Source organism: Martes martes, assembly GCF_963455335.1.
Source record: "Martes martes genome assembly, chromosome: 3".
Taxonomy (NCBI): Eukaryota; Metazoa; Chordata; class Mammalia; order Carnivora; family Mustelidae; genus Martes; species Martes martes.
In genome coordinates this window covers 186,738,043-186,757,665 of record NC_137890.1, presented here as the reverse complement: position 1 = coordinate 186,757,665, position 19,623 = coordinate 186,738,043, and the positions used below count along the sequence as shown (strand labels likewise).

The 19,623-nt window shown below is 39.8% G+C and overlaps 1 protein-coding gene and 1 pseudogene across 5 annotated transcripts in view; one reads left to right on the top strand and one right to left on the bottom strand.

The window, feature by feature from the left end:
- Nucleotides 1–11,524, bottom strand: part of SF3B1 (splicing factor 3b subunit 1) — a 37,106-nt gene extending 25,582 nt beyond the window's left edge. For all 4 annotated transcript variants that reach the window (XR_013966563.1, XR_013966564.1, XM_080798800.1 and 1 more), the window contains exons 1-2: nucleotides 11,437–11,524; nucleotides 392–558 (exon numbers count right to left, since the gene is read on the bottom strand). Coding sequence is in view for 2 of the 4 variants with exons in the window: in XM_080798800.1 (XP_080654926.1) it covers nucleotides 392–558; nucleotides 11,437–11,464 (195 nt within the window). In the remaining 2 variants the exon portion in view is untranslated. The remainder of the gene's footprint in view (nucleotides 1–391; nucleotides 559–11,436) is intronic.
- A 2,928-nt stretch (nucleotides 11,525–14,452) lies between these two features.
- Nucleotides 14,453–15,546, top strand: LOC308340020 (heterogeneous nuclear ribonucleoprotein D-like; annotated as a pseudogene). Its single transcript has one exon. The product of its transcript is annotated as a heterogeneous nuclear ribonucleoprotein D-like (transcript).
- The last annotated feature ends 4,077 nt before the right edge of the window (nucleotides 15,547–19,623 follow it).

Sequence of the window (19,623 nt, the reverse complement as noted above, 5' to 3'; positions counted from 1 at the left end):
CAAGGGGAAAACCACACACAGCATCAAACACAAGTCAGTAGTCGAAAGTGGCAAGGACAGATGGCTATCTACAATAAAGTCACATTTCACACTGGCTACTCTAGATAGAGCTCAGGAGGGAACAAGAGGGATTTATTTTATAATAGTTAATGATTTGCAGGTTCTCTGCTGGATAAACAAATTAGTTTTAACATAAAGGTTCAGAAGTGATCACTTCCACAAGTTTCTGGACCTTAAAGAGGAAGGACACCTTCAACAGTTTTAGTCTCCAAAAGAAAAATCCCCCAACCCCCCAAGTCTTCCCAGATTAAATAAGATGACTAAAACAGAAAATTCCTTTATATTTTTGTTCATCAAAGAAATGCTTGACTCATGATACTCAGTAACTCACATCTTCAAGTTCAGTTGCAGCAATTGATGTCACATATCCAGCAAATCGGCTGTCACTTCCACCATAAATTTCCTGGTCATAATAACCTGTAGAATCAAGGCCCACTCCTTGAGCTTCATCAAGAGCTGCCTTCTTGCCTTGAATTTCTCGAATCTGTGCTTCAATATCTGTAAGAAAGTTAATACAGACTTTAATTTTCCAAAGAGACCCGACACACAATGCATGTCTCTAGTAGGAATATGGTATCAAACTACTCTTTCAAACACACAAACTTTAAAATAACTATATTAGATAAGGAGTTAGTAGAACTATACCTAGTACTGATTTTTAATACACTTAGTACATCTCCACCTCAAGAGATAATACTTGTACACAGAAGAGATGTTTACCATTTCATCAACTACAAATTAGAACAGGTTACCGAAGTTTAAATTACTGTCAAACTCTAAACCTTTCCCCAAATGAAAAAATAATACTGTCGATGTTGATAAGGGACCAAAAACAGTACTCAGGATCATTTAAACTCAACATGACCACGGGGCACCTGGGTGGCTCAGTGGGTTAAAGCCTCTGCCCTTCAGCTCAGGTCATGATCCCAGATTCCTGGGATCGAGCCCCGCATTGGGCTCTCTGCTCAGCGGGGACCCTGCTTCCTCCTCTCTCTCTCTGCCTACCTCTCTGCCTACTTGTGATCTCTGTCAAATAAATAAATAAAATCTAAACTTAACATGGCCAGAAATGCAAAACCAACAGCACTATGGAGAGTGGTTCTCAAGTTAGAATGGGCAACAAACTGTCTATACAGATTTTGTTAAAATGCAGGAGGCCTGGATCAGACCCAAGTTCTGCATCCCTAACAAGTTCTCAGGTGCTGTCCTAAACATCTAGGACCACACTCTGAAGAGTAAAATAATAAAGGATAAAGTCTGAATTCTTTACAGCCTAAAATTCAGAGCCCTACAGTTTGAATGCAAACACCACGACATTAATTTTATGATTAAGAGTCTGAACTCTGGAATCAAAATGTCTGCCTTCAAATAGAGGCTTTCTCTACAAATTAATGTTATTTCACCTCTGTGTCCCAACTCTGGTTTCTCTTCAGATCGCATAAATCTTTCACCTCTGTGTCCCAGTTTCCTACATGTTTTTGGTTTTTTTTTAACGATTAAATGAGGGACGCCTGGGTGGCTCAGTGGGTTGGGCCTCTGCCTTCAGCTCAGGTCATGGTCTCAGGGTTCTGGGATCGAGCCCCACATGGGGCTCTCTGCTCCGCCTGCTTCCCCCCCACCCCCCGCCTGCCTCTATGTCTACTTGTGATCTCTGTCTGTCAAATAAAATCTTTAAAAAAAAAAAAAGATTAAATGAGATAACGAACATGAAGTACTTAAAAGCATTCCATGAATGAACGAACTCTTGCCAGCTATATACCTTGAACTGAATTAAAACCCTTTGACACTAGGCACTTAAAAAAAGCTCATTTACTAGTCTGCAAGAACCAAAAGGAAAAAGATTCAAATGGTACAATGCAAATGCCCAACCCACACCCTCAGAAGAAGGAGAAAACCCGCTGTAGTTCAAGATGGGTGTGGTTTAAAGCAGAAAACATAATAACAATATACAGGCCAAAACCTAGCTGGACCACATTTTCCCTTGTAAAAGTGGGAGCAAGTCTCAGAAACGCAACATAACGGAACAGTTCACCACTGAACTTTGCAGCTCCAGTTTGTCATCACATCTCAAAATTCTTATCAAGCATCCACAGTACCACTGTCTCCACAGTTACTACTTTTTCTGGCATCTCTCCCCTCAAAACTGTAACAGTAGCCCAGGCAGCCAGAGGCCCCCACCACGATCAATCACAAACAGAAATATCCTCATGTAAGCTGGGTGGTTTATTTTAATATTCTACTTTTGTTTCTCTTTGACGTTTATTTTTTAAAAGTTTAAATCCACATGTGGTCTCTTCCCTTACCCCCAGAATTTTCTGCCCTGAAATATAGAAGAAACTTCAGTCTAAAGGGTGAGTGGAGACTAAGTCTTTATTTTTTTCTTTCTGAACATTTGCATTTCTGAAATGTTTGAGGCTTAAAAACAAACACTAGATGCAGGGACCACTCTTAAGTAAATAGGTTCTTCTAGCAGACCACAAATACTACTGCCATCAGGATCGAAACAGGACATACCAATGGGTCAATCAAGCCAGCAGAATACTCTGAGGTCTCCACCTCTACAGCATCAGTATAACTACTAACAACCTACACTGAAATCACCTGGGGCCCATGTTTCAAGGACCGACTGCAGGCTTCAGATACATTAAGCTAGAACCTCGAACTGAAGAGCCCAGGTCTCTACTTTAGCAACAAACACCCAGGAAACTCTCCACTTCCAACCCCAGCCGATCCTTAACAAAATTTCCCATTTAGGGCAGGTTATACTTTTTTCTAGCTCATACAGAACCACCACCACCACCACCAAAAATAGGAAAGGGGTGTTGTTTCAAAAAAACTGCATCATACCATACATGCTGTACAGTTTGCTCCCCCCCCCCACACACAAATACATCATAGTTTCATTTTCCTTTGAAAGGATTTTTCCAGTCCCAAGTTCTCAGCAGCTAGTCTTTTATCTGGATAACATTTATTCAGGAACTACCTTCATCTACTGAATCGTACCTACTGATTTTATGTAAGGATTAGCAACAGAGTTTTCTAACTGCAAAACGATTCAAAATATCGAATTCATTTGTTATATATCATGACAGGATTCTTAGTAAATAAAATTCAGCAACAAAATTACCTAGGGGCTAGGCAGCTCATGATAGTTAATTAATTCTGAAGGGACTTCATTACCAAATTTCTCCAAGTTGTATACTTCAATTTTACATGCAAACCAGGTGCTGTGTATCTGCTTGAAACTATGGATAAAAAGCCTAAGAAGCTCCTGGGTTTTGTTAATGCACTGTAAACTGCAGCACATTTACACCAACATCACATCACCCACAAACTGAGACAACAGCTTCCACAACTCACTTATGCAAATGACAGAATTAAAAAACCAGAACACTCAGTAATTATTTAATAAACTATGCATCAAAATATGAAATATGATAAACTCAACAAACTCAGATTATTTATACACAAACAAAATTCATAAACAAGATAACTGGGATATTTTGTTTACAAAATAAATTACATTTGTGGCACAAATATGGCAAAATACTAAGAACCGGTAAATCTGAGCAATTGATCACACTGGGCTCATTAAATTGTATTTTCTTCTGTACTTTTCTGTATGTTACACTATTTCATAACTAAAAAGTAACTTTCAATCTGTAGGAGTCATTAAAAGTAACTTTTCCAAATTTTGTAAACATTCTGCATCTCTCGGAAAAGTTTGCCTCTAATCTTTTATTTTCAAAGCTGTCCCACACAAAATGGTAGCTACCAGTATGCAGGCATTCCTGTACTTTCTGAAATATAAACCAAAGATGAGCAAGATCATTTCTGACAACAAATGCATAAGATTTGTTAGCGACAATAGGAAAAAAAAATGAGGGAACACACCAAATAGAATAACCAGAGGTCCAAAATGTTAAATAAAAGACTTGAGGAGACAGAAAGGAGGAAATGTTTATGCTACTCTCTTCCTACTTCAGTTATAACCAACATGAATAAATCCTCTGTTCCTGACTAATCCCTTTCTAACTCAGACCCCCTGTAGTTGAGAAATTCAGATGTGAAGATAAAGAAAAATGGATACTGTCTGCTAGTGACTGGACAAGAAGAGATGACGGCCATCTCCTCATGGCCACACATAAAAACTGGCACTCTAATCCACATGGACCCACAAATATTCCAGTCTTCATGACGCATGGATCAGTACTTCTCATTATCAAGTAGTATTCCAATGCACGACAGCATCCAAGATGCTTGCAGTTTGTAAAGATTACAAATAAGGCTGTTACAGAACACTTACGCACAGCTTTTTAAGTAAATACGGCATTTAATAGTACTTTGGTAAATATCTAGTCTTACAGATAAATATCTAGTCTGCTGGGTCTTAAAGCAGTATATGTTTAATTTTATGAAAAACTTACAAAGTCCTTTTGGTGGGTCTGATTACACGAGTCTGAGAACAGAAAAGAACTGAATTATTCCGTGTAACAGAGGAAGAATCATTTTGAGAGATGAAATGGAAGAAATGAAAAGAACAAGTAAAATGAAGAAGAGCTGGGATAAGTGAGATTAGTAAAATACCCGCTTTATGGTTTAAAAAGGCGGGGGGAAGGTGGTAGTCAGGAGACAGATATATCTAATGTGGATTTCTAAATTATCGAAAGCTTCACTTGTTCCCCACCCAACCCTCCCCACAACTTGAGCACAATCTATGGAGCGGGAGCATACATAGAAAGACTCTCGGTTACTGATGCTGAAAACCTGAAAACAAAATAAGAATTCCCAATCGTGATAGCAGATTTCAAATCTTAAAATTAAAGATATGGGTTGTCCTTCAAATCCCCAGAGTTGGCAGTCTAGTACTGGTTTAACTTTAAAAAAAAAAAAGAAAGAAAAGAAAAGAGCCTTAGATAAGAAATCAAAGTACTAGTTAGGTATTAAACTTGTATTTAGGGGCACCTGGGTGGCTCAGCGGGTTAAGCCCCGACTCTTGGTTTCTGCCCAGGTTGCAATCAGAGTTGTGGCCTCAAGCTGGTCATGGCATCAAGCCCCTTGGGGGGTATGCTCAGCACAGAGTCTGCTTAAGATTCTCTCCCTCCCTCTCCCGGCTGCTTGCATATGCGCACATGTATGTATATGTGCGCTAAAAAAGTATTCAACTTTTATTTACCAGAGTCTGCAAGAGCCTCACTAAAGGAGGAGCCTTAAAGGTAAACTATCCGAGAATGAGGTTTTTCTCAAGTTGGTATTCCTATTTTAAGGTACGAGTATTACAGGCACTCAAGCAAAACTATCTCAGACAGAAATAACTACCTATGTAAGGACTGTGAAAGTACATTCATTGCCATTAAAATTATAGTGGGAGGGGCACCTGATTTTGCAAATCCTTCATAAGATTTCCTTGCCATGGCTGGTCCAACCTACGCCTGAAATATGATTTCAGAACTATGTTCATTTCTAAAGCCAATAATTTTTTTGCCGCCTCCCTTGTTTGTGGGCCTCCAGACATCTTAGCGGCAGCAGTAGTGGTAGGAGAGTCTAGGAGAAAGTAGTGGGTTAAGCGTCTGCCTTCGGTTCAGGTCATGATCCCAGTGTCCTGGGTTCAGAGCTCTGCATCAGACTCTCTGCGAGGCAGAGATGCTGCTTCTCACTCTCTCTGCCTGCTGCTCCCCCCTGCTTGTGCTCCCTCTCCCTCTTTCACTCTGTCAAATAAATAAAATCTTAAAAAAAAAAAAAAGTTTAAAAAATGTAAGCATGGTTCTCTTAAGTTTTGCCCTTTTTTTCCCTCATTCTTTGTTCTTCTTCTAGCCCCTTGAAACCAAGGCCTCTGACCCCACACAACAGAAAAAGAAAAGCTCTCTCTTCTTTGAAATGGAGTCCTCTGCTGGATGTAAACAGAATTTTTTTTTTTTAGCTCTTTTATGAAATATCTTCAATCTTAAAAGCCCCAATTCTTCTCAATCTTCGTCATTTCTTTTCCTTTTCTAGTTTTATTTTGCTAACTGATGGTAAGGTAAAATCTTAATAAATGTTAAGATATAAACATACATTTCCAAACTAAATTTGCTCCAACGACCTACAGAAGATAAATGTCATTATTCGATTGAAATTCCCCTCTTTTTGGAGGGGATTTCTGATCCTAGGAATGCTTCCAAGTATCAGAGAACAAACCCTTCCCTAGAAGATATACATTAATTAACAGTGTGAATTAATGATATTTGTGAGCTAGTCCGCTTGGTATCTCAACTCATTCAAAAATGATTTCCGGGACGCCTGGGTTTTTCAGTCAGTTAAGTGTATACCTTTGGCTCAAGTCATGAGTCCCATATATCAGGCTCCTTACTCAGCAGGGAGCCTGCTTCTCCCTTTGCTTGCCACTCCCCCTGCTTGTGCATAGCACGCTCTCTCTGACAAATCAATAAATATTTTTTAAAAAATGACTTCCACTTTTCATTTCCTTTAAAATTACATTACTTTTATAATCAGAAAAAAGGTGACGAATATTAAAATTACAAACATTTCTGATATAAATACATCATATGTTTTGAGTGGGAGCTGTGTGTGACTTCAAAAGAACAGTGCAGAACTGGGGGGGGGGTCTTTTAAAAGATGCACAACATCCAACCTTCTGTTTATAATTTAACCTACAACCTAAATATCAATTGAGACAAAACACCACTAGTCACATGTGATAAAACTGTTTAACTGCTCCCCACCAATTCTGTTTCTCTACTGGTTTCCACTTTTGTGCCTTTTCTTTCTTCCATGCTCCAGATGTTAATCCAGCTTGCAGCATTTTCTCCTCCTTGATGTATCTTTTTATTCCTCATTTTTAATTTAGATTGTTTTCAATGTTATAGTCACTGTTCATTACATGTCATAAAGGCACAGCCCTTGGATGTTACTGACACCTTAGTCTGGTCCGTAAGTGTTACCTATTCTCCAACAGACAGAAGCAAGTGAGCAAGGATTTCTCACATATGACACCTTTAAAAGACATCCAGAAGATAGAAAGTATATTCTATACCCCAACTCTCACACTCTTCCTTACACAAAACTCAGCAAGAAAACTATGGTGGTAAATTTTTTAACTGATCACTATAGGTATCAATTCCTTATTTATTAATCCCTTATTAGCACTACTTAAATCAATTCTTAAATAATTACACAGTAAAGAAAAATCTAAGCAATTTGCTTTTCTTTTTACTAGCAACATTCACACTAGAAGCCTATAAAACCAAAATAGTAAGTATTCTGAACACAGAAAAATAAAAATTTCAGAAAATGAAGACTACAATGACTATTCCAGACATTCTAAAAGCAAAAATGTAGGGAAAAACCTTTTTCAGCTTTGTGATCCCCCCAAAATCCATTCAAGAGACAGTGGCAAAACAAGCCAATATATGAGATTTTAGGATAATCCATTTTCCCCATTCCAAGAGGAAAAAGAGTGTTTCCTCCTTTGTCAAAGTCAACAATATGTGAACTGCTGGAGAGCAAGATTATGTACTTTAACAACTGTATACACTTAACACAACTTAATATGCAGAAAGGTCCAAAAGATTTTACTGATGTGAACCAGTCCAGCTCTTTTTAGATTTCAATACTGGACAATGTAAGCCACCACAGTAGTAAACTATCAGGCTGCTTAAAGAGGATGTTAAGGGCTGATCCTAGCAGAAATATTCAAAGGGAATATGACAGCATTAGAAAAATAAACAGTTATCAGTTTGGCTCAACGATGGGAACTAATAATCTGTGAAAAAAACATATAGGATGGTACAGCAATAACCTAGTTCAGTCTAAACACAGTATTATTTTATTCACAAAACTGAAGTAAAAATTATTGATGCAGCCATTACTTTAAAAATAAAATCATGGGGGCACCTGGGTGGCTCAGTGTGTTGAGGCCTCTGCCTTCGGCTCGGGTCATGATCTCAGGGTCCTGGGATCGAGCCCCGCATCGGGCTCTCTGCTCGGCGGGGAGCCTGCTTCCTCCTCTCTCTCTGCCTGCCCCTCTGCCTACTTGTGATCTCTCTCTGTCAGATAAATAAGTAAAATTTTTAAAAAAAAATAAATAAAATAAAATAAAATAAAATCATGGGATGCCTGGGTAGCTCAGTTGGTTGGGCGGCCGCCTTTGGCTTAGGTCATGATCCCAGCGTCCTGGGATCAAGTCCCACATTGGGCTTCTTGCTCAGCAGGGAGCCTGCTTCTCCCTCTGCCTCTGCCTGCCACTGTCTGCCTGTGCTCACTCTCTGACAAATAAATAAAATCTTAAAAAAAAAAATTAAAAAATTAAAAATAAAATCACAAAACACAACAAAGAAAAGTCTTTATCAGTAACATTACGTAGGATAAAAAGATTACATAATCTTCTTTACTTAAAAGAGCAAGATGATTGGGGGGGGGGCGCCTGGGTAGTTCAGTCAGTTGAGCCTTCTGCTCAGGTCATGATTTCAGGATCCTGGGAACAAGCCCCTCATCGTGCTCCCTGCTCAGCGGGGAGTCTGTTTCTCCCTCTCTCTCTGCCCCTCCCCCTGCTTCTGCCCCCTCTGTCTCTTCCTCTATCAAATAAATAAAATCTAAAACAAAACAAAAAACCATAGCCTTAAAAAAAAAAAGGCAATAGGATGGCTAACTCTAAAAAATAAAACAAGTACCATACATTTCAAAAATTAACTCCAGTGAGGTTCATACTCCAGTCCTCCTATAGCAACTACTCCACTAACTTAAAAGAACTGTTGGTCTATCATTCTTCACACTGCAAACAATGACATTCCTAAAACGCAGAAGTAACTTGTCACCCTGGAGAAGGAGTAAGGCACTTTATTCTGTAGTCATTGGAAAGCCAAGACAAATCTAGTCCAGTATTCAAAACCTTTAATGTGATGCTAATCTAACACTTCTTCCTCTCAGTTCAGGAGGTTCCCAATATATTAATAAGTCCTACTTTCACTTATCTCAGCCAAACAATGTATCCAAACCTATCCAATCATTCAAAAGTTAGCTTAAGATGATCTCTTCCGGGACGCCTGGGTGGCTCAGTTGGTAAAGCGGCTGCCTTCGGCTCAGGTCATGATCCCAGCGTCCTGGGATCGAGTCCCACATCGGGCTCCTTGCTCGGCGGGGAGCCTGCTTCTCCCTCTGCCTCTGCCTGCCACTCTGTCTGCCTGTGCTTGCTCGCTCTCTCTCTAACAAATAAATAAATTTAAATTTAAAAAAAAATTTAAAAAAAAAGATCTCTTCCTGTGAAACTTTTAGTATTTCCAATATAATCTCTCAATAAATTTAATATGCAGTACCCATCAGGCACCAGGTACCGGGGATACAAGATATAGTTCCTGTACACAATAATCTCAAAGTGGATGAGAATACTTTAACACAACAGACTATTCTAATATAATAAAGTGCTATAGTAGCACCACAAAGAAAAAAAATAAAAACCCACCAAGAATTCTGCTCCAAGTTATCAGAGATGACTTATTCGTGGAAAGAGATGCACCATAAAGGACTACAGTTCTTTAGAAAAATATCACGAGGAAGGGAGTAAGAAACTATGTAAATATTACAGTGCACTTCCACTAAACATTTATCATCTTCTATCTTATACTCAGTGATGGACAGTGTCTTGTACACAGTGCCCTAATGTTAACTGAATACGCCTACACTTCTTTACAGCATCAGTTAATTCATACTGACAGGATTCCAAGTAAAACAGCATATTTGGCCAATGAATTTCAATCTTCTATAGACCAGTTTTTAACTGGGTTTCAGAAAAGCAGGAAAACTGATCCAAACTTTGATTTTCCTGTCCAAAAGGATCTTAAAAGTACCAATAAACAAGTAATCAAAGCCACAAAATGCCCCAAATGAACAATAGCAATATCTTTACATTTTCTAATCACTCTGCAAGGTATGTCTAAATTAGTCTAATGACAGAAGAGTAAGTGCCTAAAAACCCTTCAGGGTTAAAACAGTGCTGAAATCTAAAAAGAATATTAAAATCATTGCCAATTAATTAGCATGTTTCAGAAGTTGCAGAAAGCTGGACTTCAGTTCTAGTGGGTAACACAATTATTCGATGTCATTCACCTTCTGGTCCCAAACAACCTTTCCAGATTCGTCTGCATTTTCCTTCCTTGCAGTGCCACAGTCCACTACTCAAACACACTTTCCACGACTCCCTGCCTCGTTACAAGATGTTCTCTCAAGCTCAAATGTGCCACCCTAATTTAAAACGGATTGATCCTTTTCGACTAGGGACACGTCATCTCCTCTAGGAAGCAGTCCTAAATGTAAATTAATCACTCCGTTACCCAGGATCCCAGCATGTTGTATTTCTATTTAAGCATTAACCTGCCTCGTAAAAAAATGAAGACGTATACACATGTTTTCCCATTAGCCTGTAAAACTTCTGATGGCCTTACTCTTTGTTACTTCAGACTCATACTAAACCAGGCACTTGGAAACGACGAGTGAAATAGAAGTGACTCTTGGAAACCTCGTGTTTGATGAACACTTCAGATTCCACGTCAGAAATCAAGAAATGCTCCTCCAAATTCCCATGCCTCCTCTTTTCTGAGGTGACCCTATTTCCTGCCATTTCTGGGTACTGGTACTCCCTAAAGGACGCCGCCTATTCTCAACATGTTCCTAATTTTGTATTCTCCGTATTCCATAAAACGATCAACTACCTCGAAAGCTTTGGCCATTAATAAAAATCATGTGCTTTTCCTTCTTCCACCAATAATCAGTCTCCAAAGAACAAGACAAATACTCAAATGATCAAGGAAGAAAAAAACACTAGATTTTATTCCCAAATCCCTTCGTACAAAAAAAAAAAAACAACAACAACAACAAAACGAAGTATTTTAGATGCCTGAGGACACACAAATTAGACAAGATTAAGAGGCATGGGCCTCGGTTAGGCTAAACTCCATCTGGGGCTGCCTGAAAAGCGGCTGCCGTATTTCGGGGCTTCCCGACTCTCCTAGGCAAAATCCGAGCGGACAACATTTCCGAAAGGCGAGCGAGACTTCTGGCTTCCAGGCCCGTTTCCCCGATCCCTTGCCCTGGACTCCTTGTTGGCGAGCCGTTTGAACGAGGCCTTCTGGCCAGAAAAGAGAAGCAACTCTGAAGGAATAGGACCCAAACACGGAACAAAGCGCCTGCTGGCGGTGTATGAGTAGGACGCCATTACGTGGGGCAGTGGCCTGCGCCGCTATCGCGGAGGAAACCACCAGGACCCCCAGGCGCGGGCGCCGCACCCCACCAAAGAAACCACAAGCCGAGGCAAAAATCTAGGAAAACAGAGTCTCGGCAGGCTGGGCAGCAGAGAAGACACCTAACCATGGGAAGAATGCTTACCTTCGTGAGTCTTGGCGATCTTCGCCATTTTGTCCACTCGAACACACAGACGGAACTGGCGCTCCCAAGGACTTCCGCTCGCCGCCGCTGCCACGGAGAAAAATAGCTGGGGGATGCTCTCTGCGCTTGCGCCAAGCGGGAGCGCGCTCCGTCGGGTGACACGTGACAGGCCGCCACCTAGAAGGAACAGAGAGATGCATTGTGGGGGAGGGGGAGGAGCCAGGACTGGGCCGGGAGGCCGTTTTCCTGGTGATACGAGGAAAGGACTGGGCAAATCTTGATACCTTTAAGTGAGAAGCTTTGCGCTGGAGGAAAGTGGATGGTGCGAGGACAGTTAACAGTCATTGTAAGAAACACTACGGGCTTCAGGGCTGGAAGAAACCTCAGACCGTCCATTCCCTTTTTCCAAATCGACCGGAAGGTGTCCTGGCGCCACACAAAAGCTTTCCTTAGCATCTGTCTCAGCTGTTGCGGTGGTTAGTTTGTGCAAACAGTCCTTAACAGTCACCTCCTTCGCGCTGAAATTCAAGGTCATTTTTCTTTCTTTTTAAATAATTACCGTTTGGGTAGGAGTTCCAGTACAGACGGTATTGTACCTCACAAATAACCCAGTAACATGGACAAGTTGTTGCTAATCCCATTTAAGAAATGAGAGAAAAACTAGGGCGGGGATATCTATAACACATGCAAGGTCACACAGTTATTAAATCACACAGAAGGAACTTTGCCACACTTTTAAAGCCCTTTAACTTTATAGGTTCTTAGAAAACCACTGATGGTCAGCAATAACAGTGATGAAATGCCTCTCTTAATCCTAAATGTCATTCTTAAATGAGGACTTTTTAAAAGATGCGAATATGGCTGTCTTTTTTCTATGCATCAGTTACACGAGCATAATTCTTAACTGTCACACTGGCCTTGGACTTTAGAAATGAAAAAGAACATAACTTAGAAGGGAAGTTGGTACAGGAAGCAGCCTAGGAAAACAAGTGAGGATTAAGGTTAAAGCTATCACAAAGGAAACCGTTCATCTGGCTGTGTGATAGAGTCACAACACAAATAGTAGAAACCTTGGTAACAAAATGGGATTTTTATTAGCATCAATGAAAAAAATCAACTTGATGGGATAAAATTTTCAATTTTTAATTTAGTTGTTTCAACTTAGGTTAAACAATAGTTGGGGGAGGAAGGGGATGAAAGAGAAGAACGTAGGTTATTATACAAATTATTGGTAAACTCTAGTTCTTGGATTAGCAGAGGGCCCACAGATATTCCTGACATGGTTTATAACCTATACAGAGATTACATATATTCTTTTAGATATACAAAATAGCATATTTTAAAATAATGAAAGGAAAAAAGGATGCATGGGAAATAAGGAATTACAGAAGAGTGTTAATATCCATCAATAATCAACAATATAAAAAAATCCATCCATGTCAACAAAAAGAATCACAAGGTCATTGCATTTGTTGGCTCTATTTAGAAAAAAAAAAAAAAGAAAGATAAATTTGTATCTATAAGGCAATTAATGTCCCGTAAAAATATATGCAAAGGAGGGCACCCGGGTGGCTCAGTTGGTTGAGCTATGGCCTTCAACTCAGGTCATGATCCTGGAGTCCCCAGATCCAGTCCCACATCGGGCTCCCAGCTCCATGGGGAGTCCGCTTCTCCCTCTGACCTTCTTCCCTCTCATTCTCTCTCTCACTCTCAAACAAATAAAATCTTAAAAAAAAAACCCTAGTACAAAAAATATACATATATATATATATATGCAAAGGAAATTTACTAAAGTGTTAATAGTAGATGTTTATGAATGATGAAATTAGGAACTTTTAAAATAATTTTTAGTATTTTCCTGATACTTTGCTATGAGCACATATTTTCATAAATACACACACACAAAGAATGTATTAAAGGTGGGGTGCCTGGTCAGCTCAGTTGGAAGAGCATGTGACTCTTGATCTCAGGGTGCTGAGTTTGAGCCCCATGTTGGGTGTAGAGATTTCTAAAAATAAATAAACTATTAAAAAAAAAAGAAGAAAAAGGAAATGAAATGAAAAGCATGTGCAAAGTAGGTATCACATGCCCTTTGTCTTTCCAAGATAGTAGCTGCACCTGCTGGCCACATTGTATTATATGCATATTTCTCTAGGTTACTAGGTATTCAGTTAACTTTTTTTTTCTCTTTTTTTTTTTTCAGTTAACTTTTGTAGGACAAAGGCATATATGGGATAGTGAGATATGAAAAAATTTGCCAAAGATCAAGAGAGATTCCCTTCTTTTAGTCTTCTTCTAAAGACTAATTTGTCTTTAATAAAACAATGACTTGGCCATTCTGACAGTAAGTAACAAGGGTTTTTCAATAAGTACCTTTTACTTCCCATTTCCAATATTAATTAATAATATTCAGATATCAATTAAAATATATTTCCTGCTCTTTTCTGGTGAAGTTTTTTGTTTCACAGGTTAGAAAAGGTGATCTGATCTTTTTATAACCCAGACAATTGACAGTGATATAATCCAATTAAAAGGAAAACCCATTCTTTTTCAAGTAAGCTCTACACCCAACATGGGCTTGAACTCATGACCCTGAGATCAAGAGTCACATGCTCTACCGACTGAGCCAGCCAACCACCCCCATTCGTTTTCTAATCATGAGTACTTGGAGGTTAGCTTTTCTGAGTCTCAAAAAAATATTGCAAGTAGCAAGCATACATAATTTTTCTGGATAAAAAACAAGTTACAATAATTTTACAGAATGTTAAATGCTAGTTGTAACTTGCTCAAAGCACCTTTGGGGATAAAACTATAAAATAGGCTCTTCCGCCGCCATTTTAAATCCAGCTCCATACAATGCTCTGCCGCCGCTGCCGCCGTGACCCGGACCGCGCGCCAGTACCCCCCGGCCGACAGCTCTGCCACCGTGGAGGACGTGAACGAGTACAGCAACAGAGAGTAGTTCGCAGAGGGATCCAAGATCAACGCGAGCAAGAACCAGCAGAAAGACGGTAAAATGTTTATTGGAGGCTTGAGCTAGGATACAAGCAAGAAAGATCTGACTATTTGTCTCGATTTGGGGAAGTGGTGGACTGTACAATTAAAACAGACCCGGTGATCGGAAGATCGAGAGGATTTGGATTTGTGCTTTTCAAAGACGCTGCTAGTGTTGACAAGGTTTTGGAACTGAAAGAACACAAACTGGATGGCAAATTGATAGACCCCAAAAGGGCCAAAGCTTTAAAAGGGAAAGAACCACCCAAAAAGGTTTTTGTGGGTGGATTGAGCCCAGATACTTCTGAAGAACAAATTAAAGAATATTTTGGAGCCTTTGGAGAGATTGAAAATATTGAACTTCCCATGGATACAAAAACAAACGAAAGAAGAGGATTTTGTGTTATTACATATACAGATGAAGAGCCAGTAAAGAAATTGTTAGAAAGCAGATATCATCAAATCGGTTCTGGGAAGTGTGAAATCAAAGTTGCACAACCTAAAGAGGTATACAGGCAGCAACAGCAGCAACAAAAAGGAGGAAGAGGTGCTGCAGCTGGTGGACGAGGTGGCACTAGGGGTCATGGATAAGGTCAGGGCCAAAACTGGAACCAAGGATTTAATAACTATTATGATCTAGAATATGGAAATTACAATAGTGCCTGTGGTGGTGATCAAAACTATAGTGGCTATGGCGGCTATGATTATACTGGGTGTACCTGTGGGAACTATGGATATCGACAGGGATATGCAGACTACAGTGGCCAACAGAGCACTTACGGCAAGGCATCTCGAGGGGGTGGCTATCACCAGAACAATTACCAGCCATACTAAAGGAGGACGTTGGAGAAAACAGGAGGAAATTGCTAAAGTTAACCCATCTTGCAGGACGACATTGAAGATTGGTCTTCTGTTGATCTAAGATGATTATTTTGTAAAAGACTTTCTAGTGTACAAGACACAACTGTGTCCAACTGTATATAGCCGCCAGTTAGTTTTCTTTGTTTTTACTTTGTCTTTTGCTATCTGTGTTATGACTCGATGTGGATTTGTGTTTATACAAATTTTATTTGTATGATTTCATGTTAAACCTCAAATAAATGCTTCCTTATGTGAAAAAAAAAACACTATAAAATAGGCCTTAAAGTTCTGTGCTATAGGAAAACCACTGACAGTTAATCAAACCCATCTTTTCTTTCTTTTTTTTTTTTTTAGATTTTATTTATTTGTTTGTTTGTTTCTTTGAGAGGGAGGGAAAGAGAAAGCAAGACCACAAGAGCAGGGGGAGGAAGAAGCAGACTCCCTACTGAGCAGGGAGCCCAATGAAGGGCTCCATCTCAAGATGCCAGGATCATGACCGGAGCCAAAGGCAGCCACTTGGGGTGCCTGGGTGGCTCAGTGGGTTAAAGCCTCTGCCTTCGGCTTGGTTCATGATCTCAGGGTCCTGGGATCGAACCCCGCATCAGGCTCTCTGCTCAGCAGGGAGCCTGCTTCCTCCTCTCTCTCTGCCTGCCTCTCTGCCTGCTTGTGATCTCTGTCTGTCAAATAAATAAACAAATAAGTAAATCTTTATTAAAAAAAAAAAAAGGCAGCCGCTTAACTGACTGAGCCACCCAGGTGCCCCCAAGCCCGTCTTTTCTCAGGTGAAATAAGGACTGTTACGGATAAGTGGCCCACAATCTTGATGTGTAATGTTTCCTAGATGCCTCATATCAAAGGAATCAGACTCTCCCTACCCAAGACCAAAAATCCAAAACTTTCTGTCTCCCTTTCAGTTACGCCTAAAGTTCCAAAACTACAGAATCTTATTTCTGAAAATTTAATTCATTACTCAGTTAAATAGAGATAACCTTGAGATGATGTTCTAAATATGTCAGTCAGTGTGCCTGTCATGCCTGACTTTCCCTTCTAGCTTCACCTACCTGACCAAAAGTCTCTGCTCAGGAAAACAGCACTGGGATGTTCTCTTGGAAGAGATAGGCACCTGGCCAGCTACCTAGAACGTGGTCTGGAATACAGGACATTTCTGCCCATAGAAATGAAAGTTACTGGCTAAGCCAAGATTCCTTCTATTGGAAATTTGAACTGGAAGTATGAAAAGGACTTATCAGTTGCTATTGAAACAGAAAGAATCAAAAGAAAATATCATTTTAATGGCAAGACTGAGGGATCGCAAATTCCTGCTGTTCAAGTCCCCACAGCTACCCTAAATCCAGAACCATCTCTAGCCCCAACCATCTAATGGCCCATTCTTTAAATAGTACTGCTTTTCCTGTGTCTGGGTGGCTCAGTGGGTTAAGCATCTGCCTTTGGCTCAGGTCATGATCCCAGGGTCTTGGGATCAAGTCCTGCATTGGGTTCCTTGCTCAGTGGGGAGTCAGCTTCTCCCTCTACCCTCCCCTCCTGCTCCTGTTTTTTCTCTCTCAAATAAATACAATCTCTTTTTTTTTTCAAATAAATAAAATCTTTTTTAAAAAATAGCACTGCTTTTCTTGAACTAACTTGGGGAGATGTCTCTTCCTTCCAGCTATCCCAGGCCTAACTAGAACAGAACAAGCAGTATATTAACATCTTAGTGTGAATTCATTAACTAGCTTCTTTTTCTAGTTAAAAGTCAACTGAGAGCTCTCTCTGATTCATAATGGTGAAGTATGTAGATTCAAAGTCTGAGCAGGTGTCCCAGACAACTAAAAGATTGTGGCCCAGAAAGAACCATTAGGTGCCTGGAGTGGTGTGATGTTTTCTAATGTGTCTATTTGGTTAAGCGACAGTCCCTAGTTATTCAAACAAATACCAACCTAAGTATTTGTAGATGTACTTTAAGTCCACAATAATTGAGTTTAAGTAAAGGAGATTGCCTAGATAAGCAATCAGTTGCAAAGCCTTAACGGCAGAATTTAGGCTTCGCTGATGCAGAAGAAATTCTGCCTGTGGACAGCAACTTCATCCTGTGCTGGAGAATTCCAACCTGCCCTTACTGGATGGTCTGGCCTTCAGATTTTGGACTTTCTTAGCCAGTGTCCACAACTGTATAAACCAATTCCCTGCAATAAATCTCTTAATATGTCTCTCCTGGTGGTCTGTTTCTCCAGTGAAAACCTGATTGATAGAAATGTCAAAGGCAGGGGCACCTGAGTGGCTCAGTTGGTTAAGCGTCTGCCTTTGGCTCAGGTCCCAGAGTCCTGGGATCGAGCTCCATGCTGAGCACCCTGCACAGTGGGGAGTCTGCTTCTTCCTCTCCCTCTGACTTTGCCCCTGCTTGTGCTCTCACTCTCAAATGAATAAAAAATCTTTTTTAAGAAATACAAATTTCACCGTTCATTCAGTAAATATTTATCAAGGACCTATTAATAAATATTTAATGAGGAACTATTGGATACCAGTCATTATTTTCCAAGTCAAATTATGGAGCACATTGTATATACAAAGAGTACGTCCATTACAATTTCCTATGCAGCTGCTACCCAAAAGCATTATCAGTCTTTCGTGTCCTGATTCCAGTATGCCTTGCCTTAGTTATAGCTCTACCAGTCATACTCAAAATACCCAGTTTTGAATTTTTTAAAAGATTTTATTTATTTATTTGACTTTGACAGAGACAGAGATAGCGAGAGAGGGAACATAAGCCGGGGGAGTGAGAGAGGGAGAAGCAGGCTTCCTGCCGAGCAGGGAGCCTGATGTGGGCTCAATACCAGGATCCTGGGATCATGACCTGAGCTGAAGGCAGATGCCTAACGACTGAGCCACCCAGGCGCCCCACACCTATTTTTGAATTTTGTGTTAACTATTACCTTGTACTTCTTTATACTTTTACTACATATGTATGTTATCAAATATGCTGTTTGATTTTGCTTGTTTTTTAAACTTTTATGTAAGTAGAATCATCCTAATTTTAGTCTTCCATAACTCGTGTTTAGCTAATACTTATTCTTTTTTTTATTCCAGTATAGTTAACGTGCAGGGTTATGTTAGTTTCAGGCGCACTGATTCAACAATCTGTACATCACTCAGTGCTCATCACGATAAGTGGACCCTTAATCCCCTTCACCCATCCACCTCACCTCTGGCAACCACCAGTTTGTTCTCTTTATTTAAAAGTCTGGTGGTTGTTTTTTGTTGTTGTTCTTGTTCATTTTTTTTTCTTTGTTCATTTATTTCTTAAATTCCACATATGAGTGAAATATCGTATTTGTCTTTTTCTGACTATTTCACTTAGCATTATACCTCTAGATCCATCCATATTGTTGCAAATGGCAATATTTCATTCTTTTTATGGCTGAGTAATATTCCATTTTATATATACAACACATCTTCTTTATCCATTCATCTATTTTTTAATCCATTCATGTATGATGGACACTTGGGTTGCTTCCATATTTTGCTTATTGTAAATAATGCTGCAGTGAACATAGGGGTGTATATATTTTTTAGAATTAAGGTTCTTATACTCTTTGGGAAAGTACCCAGTAGTAGAATTACCGGACACTATTTTAGATGCTGGGAATATAATGGTTAATAAGACACTGTCCTCGTGGAGCGTAGATTCTCTGAGGGAGAGAGATTAATAACTGTGCGTGTGTGTGTGTGTGTGTGTGTGTGTGTGTGTGTGTGTGTGTGTGTAATTTCAGGTACTGTCAAATGCTATAAAGAAAAAGAATGAGGGAGGGAGAGGGGTCAGGATGGAAGTATAATATGAACAGAAATGGTGAGATATCCAAGGAGATGACATCTGAACAGATACTTAAATGAAATAAGGGAATGAAGATTTGGGAGAGGAGTATTTCAGACATAGTGAGTGCAAATGTGCTAAGGTGGGAATAAGCTTGAGGTCTGTATGTCTCCAGAGTGACATAAGGGACAGGGGAGAAAACGGCAGGAGACAAGATGGTACCATAGGTACCTGTAGTACTACTACACTGTTGGATGAATGAATGAATGAATGAATGTTGAATGAAGTTAGCTTCTAAACTTTCCTGCTCTATATTGCCTTTGTTAGCTAACACAAGGGGAGCAACTACCTAATTTTTGCTACTGGATTCTCCATGATAGATGTACATAAAAAGCAGGAAACATTATCATTAATGATTCACCTTAGGCTAACTATTATCACTAGTTAAACTAAGAAATTGGTAGGAGGTAGAGGAAGGTGGTATATAAGAATCAGAGAAATAGTAGGATTTATGAAGGAGGGTA